The sequence below is a fragment of the Macaca thibetana genome, chromosome 3, assembly GCF_024542745.1.
Source record: "Macaca thibetana thibetana isolate TM-01 chromosome 3, ASM2454274v1, whole genome shotgun sequence".
In the NCBI taxonomy this organism is placed as follows: domain Eukaryota; kingdom Metazoa; phylum Chordata; class Mammalia; order Primates; family Cercopithecidae; genus Macaca; species Macaca thibetana.
Window position 1 is genome coordinate 168,737,544 of NC_065580.1, and position 11,629 is coordinate 168,749,172.

Here is an 11,629-nt window from a genome sequence, read left to right on the forward strand (position 1 = left end):
AAGAGAAAGAGACAGAGAGAGGGCGGGAGAGGCAGAGAGACAGTTTTCTAATCTGTCTTCTTATAAGCACACTAATCCTATTGTATGAGTGCCCTACCTTTGTAACTTTATTTAACCTTAATTACCTCCTTATAGTTCTGTCTTCAAATACAGTCACATTGGTGGTTAGGATCTCAATATATAAATTTTGAGGGGACATAATTCAGTGAGAATTCACTTCAAAATTGGGTCAGAATTTATCATTGACTAAACAGAAACAAAATGATAAAAAAAGGAATTTTGAAATATCAGAAAGAAACAAGAAACAGCAAAAATATGGATAAGCAAGAGACTTACTCATATTTTCTTCTCTTCTTGGGTTTTCTAAGTCATGATTGACAGTTGAGGCAAAAATTATGACACTGTCTGATGTGATTCTAATTGCTTAGAATATATTAAAGACAGTTATTTTATAAATGAAAGAGGAAAAAAAGATGTGAAGAGAGGAAAGCTTTAAAGCTTCACTTTAACTGGTAAAATGTAAACATCAGTAGACCATAATAAATTTTGTACATATAATATAATTATATATATAATTATATAATATATGTACATATAATGTAATTATATATAATATATAACATAATTATGTAATATACATCATATATAATTATGTAATATACATATATAATTATGTAATATACATCATATATAATTATATAATATACATCATATATAATTATATAATATACATTATATATAATTATATAATATACATTATATATAATTATATAATATAATGTCTTGAGGAATCACTGAAAATGCTATAACAAGAGATATATAAAAATTATTGTACATACATCAAAATGAAATTCTAAAAATATTGTCACATTGCTCATAATAAGGCAGGAAAAAAGAAAACAGGAACCAGGACAAAGAGAAAAGAGAAGGAGCAAAATAAGACTTAGATGGTAGACTTAAATGCCAACATGTTAATAATTACATTAAAAGTAAATAATCTAAATACGCACATTAAAAGGCAAAGATTTATAGGGTGGATTAAAAATATGTGACTGAGCTATATGCTATAAAAACTCACTTCAAATATAATATAGATAAATTAAAAATAAAAGGATGGAAAAGATATGCCATGCAAATATTATTTTAAAAAGGCAGGAGTGGCTAGATTATTGTAAAATTAAGGAGACTTCAGAACAAAGAAAATTACCAGAGACAAAGAAGTACATTACATAATGATAAAAGGTATACAAGTCAAACAATAGAAGTACAAGATATGTGGAACAAAAGCTGATATAATTAAAAAGATGGGAGAAAAAGACAAAGACCATAGTTTTGTTGGAGATTTCAGCACCTTTCTATCAACAATTGATAGACTATTTAGACAGAAAAATTAGCAAAGATGTAGAAGAACTTAACACGAATAGCTGTAAGTATCTAATCAACATTTAAGGAACATTTTACTCTTTAAAGAGCAAAATAAACATTTCTTCTAAGTACCCATGGAAAATATACCAAGATAGATCATATCTTGGGCTATAAAGCAGACCTAGACAAATTTTTTGAAAATTGAAATCATACAAGGAGTGTTCTGTAATCACAATAGAATCAAACTGGAAACCAGTATCAGAAAGTTAATAGGAAGATCTCCAAACACTTTGAAATGAAATAATGCATTTCTTTTTTTTTTTTTTTTGAGACGGAGTCTCGCTCTGTCGCCCAGGCGTGCAATGGCGTGATCTCGGCTCACTGCAAGCTCCACCTCCCAGGTTCACACCACTCTCCTGCCTCAGCCTCCCTAGTAACTGGGACTGCAGGCGCCTACATAATCCCTGGGTTAAAGAGGAAGTTTCAAGGAAAATAAAAAGGACATTCAATGAATTATAAATGAATATATAAACATATAAAGTTTTTCAGGACACAGCAAAATTAGTTCCAAGAAGATTTTTTTTTTCCTTTTTTTTTTTAAAGACCATGTCACTCTTTCACCCAGACTGGAGTGCAGTGGCATGATCACAGCTCACTGCAGCCTCACTGCTCAGGTCTCAAGGGTTCCTCCTGCCTCAGTCCCTCAAGAAGCTTGGACTAGAGCTGCATGCCACCATGTGCAGCTAATGAAAAAGTATTTTGTAGAGACAGGGTGTCACTGTAGTGTCTAGGTTGGTCTCAAATTTCTGGCCTCAAGTGATCCTCCCATTTTGGTCTCCTAACATGCTAGGTTTCAGGCATAAGCCAACACACCCGACCCCAAAAGGAAATTTCTAGTACTAAATATATACATTAGAAAATAAGTTCCAAATTAATCATCTAATCTCTGACTTCAAGAATCTAAGAACAAAATAAATCCAAAGCGAGCAGAAGGAAGAAAATATTAAAGATAATAGTTTAAATCAATGAATTTGAAAACAGAAAAGCAATAAAAAATCAAAATAAGCAAAGAACTAGCTCCTTGAAAAATAAGTAAAATTTAAAAAGCATCAAAATTGACTGAAAAAGAGGTCACAAGTTGCCAATATTGGGAGTGATACTGCTACAGCCATTACAGAGCTCAAAAGGATAATAAGAAAATACTATCAACTCCCCAAACATGTTTGTTAACTTTGATAAAAATTGGCTAGTTTTTCAAAAAGCACAAAATGTGACAACTCACCCAATATGTAGTAGATAATTTGAATAGCCCTATACTTGTTAATAAAATTAAATTATAGCTAAGTCAAATTTGAAAAACTACTAAAAAGAAATCTCCAGGCACAGATGGTTACCTGTATAATTGTACTAAATCTTTAAATAGCTAACACCAATTTTATGTAATCTCTTCCAGAAAAAATAAGTATACAGTTCCCAATTCTTTTTATGATGTTTATATCACCCTGATACCAAAAACTAAGAAAGAAACAAAAAAGAAAATTACCGATCAATGTCTCTCAGAAATATAGGCATGTAATAAACTTTATTAAAATATTATTAAATAGAATTCAGTAATGTAGAAAAAATATACATCATGATCACATGGGATTTATTCCAGTGATTTGAGGCTACTTCAATATTTGACAGCCAATGTAATCCACTGTGTTAACACTCACAAGGAGAAAAAATCACAGGTTCATATTCATTAATACAGCCAAAGCATGTGATAAAATGCAACACCCACTGATAATAACTTTCAGAAATATAACAATAGAGGGACTCTACCCTTGCTAAAGAGTATCTACAAATAGCTTATATATAACATCATACTTAATGGTAAAATACTATATTTTTTACATCTAAGATTAGAAACTGACAAGGATGTTCACTTTCACCACCAGTATCCCACATAGTGCTGGAAAATCTAGCTGATACAGTAAAATGAGCAAAGCAAATAATAGGCATGCAGACAGGAAAAGAAGAAATAAAATGGTCCTTATTTGCAAATTACATGATGGTCTATATGGAAAATCCCAAGTGATCTTCCGCTGCCCCATAAAAGAGACCAAAAACTCATAGAACTAATAAATGAGTTCAAAGTCACAGAATTAAAAAAGACGGAAATCAATTATATTTCTGCATATTAGCAATAAACACATGGATTAAAAATACAGTGCCATTACAAATGCTCAGAAAACAAAATGAAATAGGTGTAAATTGAACAAAACATCTATAGGACTTATATGCTAAAAACTATAAAACACTGATGAAAGAAATCAGTGACTAAATAAATGGAGAGACATAATCTGCTTAATGGATTCATAGGCTCGTGTGTTTGTGGACTGGAAAGCTCAACATAGTGAAGATGTCAGTTCTCCCCATATTGATATACAGTTTAAACACAATTTCTACCAAAATCCCGATAATATTTCTTTTAGGTTCAGGGGAACATGTGCAGGTTTGTTATATAGGTAAATTGAATGTCACAAGGCTTGGCATAGAGATTATTTCATCACCTAGGTAATAAGCATAGTACCTGATAGGTAGTTCTTTAATCCCCACCCTCCTTTCTTCCTCCACATCAATATTAATCCCAGCCCTTCTTCCACAAACACTGATTCGGCAGCAATTCACAGGTTAATTTCCTTTGTGAGTAATCCAAAACTAATTAAAGCGCTCCTGCACCTTGAGGGAATGTGAAACCAGAGTTACCAAAGCTGGTAGGGATATTTGGGACACCCTTGCACTGGAGACCGTGACCCCACTGTAGCACCATACAATCAGGAAGAGACACTTTAGCTCCCAGATTGATCTTAGGGAAGCAAGGTGTTTGTTCAAGTGTCCAGCACCCCAACTTTTTTGAGTGGGTTCCACAGAGAACCAACTTATGTCTTCCCAGTCTTGGAGCTCTGACAGGTTCTATGCAGTCTATCCCGCTGGAGGAGAAAGGAGGCAGTGGCTTCAGATGGTAGACACCATTAATCCCACCCCCAACTTCTCAGCATAGAGCAAAGGGCAAAAATAAAATCTCAGCTCTCAGCTTCCATATGGAGAGAGAAAGAGTTCATCCATGTTCCCAGTACCCAAGAGTCACCAGGGATTGCCAAAAATAATAGCTAATATTAAAGCTCTGCTGAGGCCGGCACAATCAAGTTGCCTTGGGAAGAATGGAGGTTGGTGGCTTGAGCTGATAGATGCTGTAGCTTCTCCCTGGCTCAGCACAGAGTGAGCAGACAATTACCACAGCTGCCTTCCCTCCCTGTGGAGGAAAGAGTGGGTAGAGGCTCCCAGAATCTCTGGTTAGGGTTGTTTATCAGGGTCTTCTTCAGAATGAGGTCAGTCTGTAAGACTGGAACAGTTGCCTGCTGTGTCTAATGGACAGACACCAACACAGAGTCAAGTAAATCAAAGAACTAGGCAAATGATACTCAAACAACAACAAAAAAGAAGGAACAGGGAACAAGATACATCTCCAGAAACTAATGCTAATGAAATGTAGTTATATAATTTACCTGACATAGAATTAATTTAATTAATAATAAAGATGCCCACTGAGATTGAGAGAACAATGCATTAATAAAGTGAAAATTTCAATAAAGAGATATAAAATACAAAAGAGTTCCAACAGAAATCATGGAGTTGAAGAATATAATAACTGAATGGAAAAAGTCACTAGAGCAGTTCAACCACAGACTATTTCAAACAGAATAAAGCCTCAGCAAATGCAAAGACAGATAGTTGGATATTATTTAGTCAGAGGAAGAAAAGTAAAACAATGAAACATAGTCAAACAATTTTTAAAGATTTAAAGAACATCATCTAAATGCATGCATTATGAAAGTCCTCAGAAAAAAAGAGAGGAGAAAGATCAGAAAGCATATTCAAAGTAGTGGCTGAAAACTTCTCAAATCTGAGGAAGGAAATGATTATCTATATCCACGGCTATAAGAAGACCCTAAATAGATGGAATCAAAAAACTCCACAGAGACACATAACAATCAGATTGTAAGAAGTCAAAAACAGAATTTTGAAAGCAGCGAGAAAAAAAGGAAATTTTTATGAATAAGAGAATCTCCATATATACAAAATCAATCCAAAATGGCTACATACTAGGGTAGTACACATATAATATTTTTGAAATAGTAAAATGTATAACAACGGAGAACAGATTAGTGATTTTCATGAGTTACACAATGGCAGAGGGAATGTGGTTATGAAGAGGCACCATGAGAAATCATTGTAGTAAAGAAAATATTTGGTAACTTAATTGTGCCAATGTCATATTGTGGTTATGATATTGAACTACAGTTTTTCAAGGTGTTATTATTACAGGAATATGGACAAAGGGTACATGGGGTGTTTCTATTATTATTTTCAACTGCATGTCAATGTATAATTTTTTAAAAATTAGTTTTAAAAAGTCATTGTAACTTATGGTAATATGTGGTTGTCTAAGTCCATTTTGTACTGTTATAACAAAATACCTGTGACTTGATAATTTACAGAAACCAGAAATTTTTTTCTCACATTTCTGGAGGCTGGAAAGTCCAAGATCAAGCCATAGGCTTGATATGATGAGAGACTTCTTGCTGTGACTTTTCATGGCAGAAGGAGAAGGGCAGAAAAGGGGGACAGATGCTGTTCTTCATATGGCAAAATAGCAAAAGAGGCAGAATGGACTTTCACAAGGCCTTTCCATAGCAGCATTAATTAATTCATGAGGGCAGACCTGTTCTGACCTAAATACCTTCTATGAAGCTCCATCTCTCAGTTTTGTTGCATTGGAGGCTAAGTTTCAATGTATATCTTTAGAGGGAAAAAAAACATTCAAACCAAAGCAATGGTTAAAATATAATAATTAAAAATAAATCAGAATGCTATGAGCACAGAGCCACATATGTTTGTTCAGGACTCAATACTCAGTTTTTAGTAGAATGCTTATATAAGTTGTCAAATTAGTATTTGAGTATAATGAACAAATACACGAATCTACAAGACATCCTGAAACAACCGATGACCTATTTCATGTGTCTATTTGCTTGGTCCTGCATTTCTCCTATTTCATCATGTTGCATATGTGCCCAGTGTCCTCACATTTTTTAGATGATAATAATATGTTATTTTACATTGCTTCTTTTATTAAAAATATGATATATCTCAGGTAACAACCATCTAGATTCTAAAATGTATGCTGCTAGATGGCAGACATTTTGCGTTTTATTTACTGCTATATCATCTGGTATCTAGAAAATGGTGCATTCTAGGAGTATAATGCATTTGTTACATTCATTATATTTACTGAGTATAAAGAATTTATCAATGTGTGGATTAATTATTGAACACTCCTCTTGTTGCACACCTGCGTGATTTTTATTTCATTCCTCCATTTTCTACTTTTGTGTTCTTTGTTAAAGAGCAAGATCAGTGACATATGTGGTCATGAAGCTGCCATATTTATGGAGTATAATGATGAATAAACATAAAACCAAAAATACCATAGTAAGTGCTTTGATGTACACAATGCCTATAATACAAGACATGTAACTTGGATTTTGAAGTCAGATGAGTTGTTTAAAGGAAATGACATTTGTAGCCAAAGAAAATGGAAGGATGGTTTTTGTGGAGGGGCCCAGCATAAACTGTGCACCTGTTTAGCCAATAAAATGCATATGTTAAATTAAAACCATGTAATTATAATGATTATGTCTATTAAATTTGGAAGACATATTCAGACTTTGTATTAGTCTGTTCTCATACTGCTATAAAGACATATCCGAGACTGCGTAATTTATAAAGAACAGACGTTTAACTTACTCAAAGTTCTGCATGACTGGGGAGGGAGGCTTCAGGAAACTCACAATCATAGCAGAAAGTGAGAGAGAAACAAAGTCACATCTGACATGGAGGCAGGCAAGAGAAAGTGTGAACAAGTGAAGAGGGATGAGCCCCTTATAACATCATTGAATCACATGAGAACTCACTATCATGAGAACAGCATGGGGGAAACCATTCCCCTCATCCAATCACCTCTCACCAGGTCCTGCCCTTGATGCATGGGGATTGTGGGGATTACAACTTGAGATGAGAATTTGGTGGGGACACAGAGCCAAACCATATCATTCCATCCCTGGCCCTTCCCAAATCTCATGTCCTCACATTTGAAAGCCAATCGTGCCTCCCCAAGAGTCCCCAAAAGTCTTAAGTCATTTCAGCATTAACTCAAAAGTCCACAGTCCAAAGTCTCATCTGAGTCAAGGCAAGTCCCTTCCACCTATGAGCCTGTAAAATAAAAAACAAGTTGGTTACTTCCAAGACACAGTGGGGTACAGGCATTGGCTAAATGTTCCTATTCCAAATGGGAGAGGCCAAAACAAAGGGATTATAGGGCTCATGTTAGTCTGAAACCAGGCATGGCAGTAATTAAATCTTTTTTTTTTTTTTGAAGGAAAATTTGTATTTTAATTATTTTTATGTACAGAAAACTCAACAGTGTACATTTAACCCAGCTTAGTGGCAAGTTCTTTAGCCTTTGCCTTTTCGAGCTTGGCGATACGAGCCACAGACTTGGGACCCAGGACATTGCCGCCCCAGGGATGGCGGATCTCATCGTATCTGTCGTTGTAATTGGTCCTGATAGCTTCCACCAGCTTAGCCAAAGCGCCTTTGTCTTCCGAGTTCACCTGTGTGAAGGCGACAGTGGTGCAGGTCTTCCTGTGGACTAGACGGCCCAGTCTGGCCTTCCCCTTGATAATGCAGTAAGGGACCCCCATTTTACAACACAGGGCAGGCAAGAAGACAACCGGCTCGATGGGATCCACGTCATGTGCAGTCACCACCAGCTGAGCCTTCTTGTTCTCCACCAAGGTGGTGATGGTGTTAACTCCTGCTCGAAGGACAGGTGGTCTCTTAGTGGGGACATCCCCTTTGCCAGCAGCTTTCTTCTCGGCCCGGGCCAACAGCCTCTGCTTCTTCTCTTGCTTTGTCTCTGGTCTGTACTTGTGGGCCAGCTTAAGCAGCTGAGTAGCTGTTTGGCGGTCCATGGCCTGGGTGAACTGGTTAATAGCAGGAGGCACTTTCAGCCGCTTATAGAAGATGGCTCTCTGCCGCTGCAACCTGATATAGCGAGGCCATTTCACAAAGCGGGTGAGGTCTCTTTTGGGCTGGATGTCCTATCCAATGCCAAAATTCTTAGGTCTTTTCTCAAACAGGGGATTCACCACTTTCTTGGCCTCCTGCTTTTTCACGACAGCAGGGGCCGGAGCCACCTTCTTTCCCTTGGCCTTCTTTCCTTTTGGCATCTTGGGCGGCGGGAGGAGAGAGCAGTAATTAAATCTTAAAGCTTAAATTGATCTCCTTGACTTCATGTCTCACATCCAGGTCATGCTGATGCAAGAGGCGGGTTCCCATGGTCTTAGATAGCTCTGCCCCTATGGCTTTGCAGGGCACAGTCGCCCTCCCACCCAGCTGCTTTCATGGGCTGTCATGGAATGTCTATGGCTTTCCAAGCTCACAATGCAAGCTGTCGGTGGATCTACCATTCTGGGGTCAGGAGGGAGGTGGCCCTCTTCTTACAGCTCTACTAGGCAGTGCTGCAGTGAGAACTCTGTGTGGTATCTCCAACCCCACATTTCCCTTATCCACTGTCCTAGCAGAGATTCTCCATGAGGGCTCCACTCCTGCAGAAAATTGCCTGGACATCCAGGCGTTTCCATACATCCTTAAATTTAGGCAGAGGTTCCCAAACCTCAATTCTTGTCATTTGTTTACCTGCAGGCCCAACACCACATGAAAGCTTCTGAGGTTTGGGGCTTGCACCCTCTGAAGCAATGGCTTGAGTTCTACATTCCCCCTTTTTAGTCATGGCTGGAGCTGGTGTGGCAATGGCTGGGACACAGAGAGCCAAGTTCCAAGGCTGCGCAGAGTGGCAGTGAGGCTCTGGGCCTGCTCCCAAGAAACAATTTTTCCCTCCTAGGCCTCCAGGCCTATGATGGGAGGGGCTGCTGTGATCTTCTCTGGTATGCCCTGGAGAGATTTTTTTCATGGTCTTGGCTATCAACTTTTGGTTCCTGGTTACTTAACGCAAATTTTTGCAACCAGCTTGAATTTCTTCCCAGAAAATAGGTTTTGCTTTTCTGCTGCATGGTCAGGTTGCACAATTGCCAAACTTGTATGCTTTACTTTCTCTTTAAACATAAGTTCCAATTTCAGACAATCTTTCTCAAGTTCAGAGTTCCACAGATCTCTAGGGCAGCAGCAAACTACTGACAGTCTCTTTGCTAAAGCATAGCAAGGGTCACCTTTGCTGCAGTTTCCAAGGAGTTCCTCATTTCCATCTGAGGCAACCTCAGCCTAGACTTCATTGTCGATATCACTATCAACATTTTGGTCAAAACCATTCAACAAGTATCTAGGAAGTTCTAAACTCTCCCACAAGTTCTTGTCTTCTTCTGAGCCCTCCAAACTGTTCCAACCTCTACCTGTTAGCCAGTTCCAAAGTCGCTTCCACATTTTCAGGTATCTTTATAGCAGCACCCCGCTCTACCAGTACCAATTTATGGCGTAAGTCTCTTCTCACACTGCTATAAAGACCTACCTGAGACTGGGTGGTTAATAAAGGAAATAGATTTAACTTACTCACGGTTCCAAATGGCTGGGGAGGCCTCAGGAAACATACCATCATGGCAGAAAGAAGCAAGATGTGTCTTACATGGTGGCAGGTGACAGTGAGAACAAACAAGCAAAGGGGAAGATCCCTTTATAAAACCATCACATCTCACGTGAACTATCTTGCTATCGTGAGAACAGCATGAGGAAAGCTGCCCCCATAATCCAGTCACCTCTCACCAGGTCCGGCCCTGGGAATTACAATTTGAGATGAGATTTGGGTGGGCACATATAACCAAACCATATCATACCTCTTAAATACTTTTGAAGTATCAGAAGTTCCCAGGAATGTAGACTGTAAAGACCTGGAAATGTGGCCTTAATTATGACTTATTAGTTAATCCAATGGTGTAATAACTATTTTTATTCAAATGAAGGTTTATGTCTTAATTTAAAAAGTGTGTAGCTTGACTGATTTTTTTCAACATTTATTTTTGGGATAAAATTTACTATTAAATGTGATAAAGATTTGACATGAAATTGGAGGTGCATATTATATACTCTTTCCTGGGAAAAATTTATGAATGTTATATTTATGTACACTTGAATATATAAAATGTTATATTTATGCACACTTGAATATATAAAAGTCTATAATTACCTTGAGCTTATTTCTGGATAAATTTGCTCAGTTAATCCAAAGTACCTGAGATTTTATTTTAGAAGCAATTATTTTATTGTTTTGATCACTCTCCCCTATTTTTGCCTTCTTTTATAGTTAATCAAGTCCTTGGTTCCAGTTAATTCCTTGGCAAATTTTTTAAACTGAAATTTTTCTTCGCTTTGAAGCCAAAAGTAGTGAAAAACTCATATAAAACATTTGATTAGCCGAGGTTTGCAATAATTACACTAACAACAAGCATACCTTAGCACCTAGACTATTAAGAACAATTTTAAGGTAGCAAAAGTCTAATTTATGAATAAAAATGAGCAGAATCCAATAAATGCTACATCTTCTAGATAGTAATATTTTCCACAGAAATTCTATTTCAGAAAATCTATACCACTAATACATATTAGAAAGATATAACCATTTTACAATTAGTATTTTTATAATATAGAAAATTGTTCTCCGTACTTTCTATAGTTACATAATGGTGTGTTACTGATGACAATAAATAGCACTTTTGCTACTTTCCAAGGATGTTTTCTGTACAAATTGTAAGAAAAGGAGTCCAAAAAGAAAAGAAAAAAAAAAAGGAATTTGATCCATGTACTGTCACGATGTGTGGAAATGTAATAGAATCCTATAAATATTTTATCTCAAAGTATTTTCTAATTTTCCTTATGTCTTCTTTGACCCATTGACTAGGAGCATGTTGTTTAATTTCTACATATTTGTAAATTCCCAAAATTCCTTTTGTTTTCCCTTTATAATTTAATTCCTTTGGTGTTGAAGAATATATTTTGTATGTTTTCAACCTTTTTAATTTTTTGTGGTTTTAATGAAGTAATATACAGTTTATCTTAGAGAATATTACCTGTGTACTTTAGAAGACTGTGGATTCTTCTGTTGTGTATAGAGTGTTCCATAAAAATCTGTTAGCTCTAGTTGGCTTAT

General features: G+C 36.6%; 1 protein-coding gene across 1 annotated transcript; it reads right to left on the minus strand.

Annotated features, from left to right (window-relative positions):
- Positions 1–7,858: 7,858 nt before the first annotated feature.
- Positions 7,859–8,719, minus strand: LOC126950743 (60S ribosomal protein L7a-like). The gene has a single exon (XM_050784735.1). The coding sequence runs from the start codon at positions 8,442–8,444 to the stop codon at positions 7,902–7,904; it is 543 nt and encodes a 180-aa protein (XP_050640692.1). The 5' UTR covers positions 8,445–8,719; the 3' UTR covers positions 7,859–7,901.
- Positions 8,720–11,629: the final 2,910 nt, after the last annotated feature.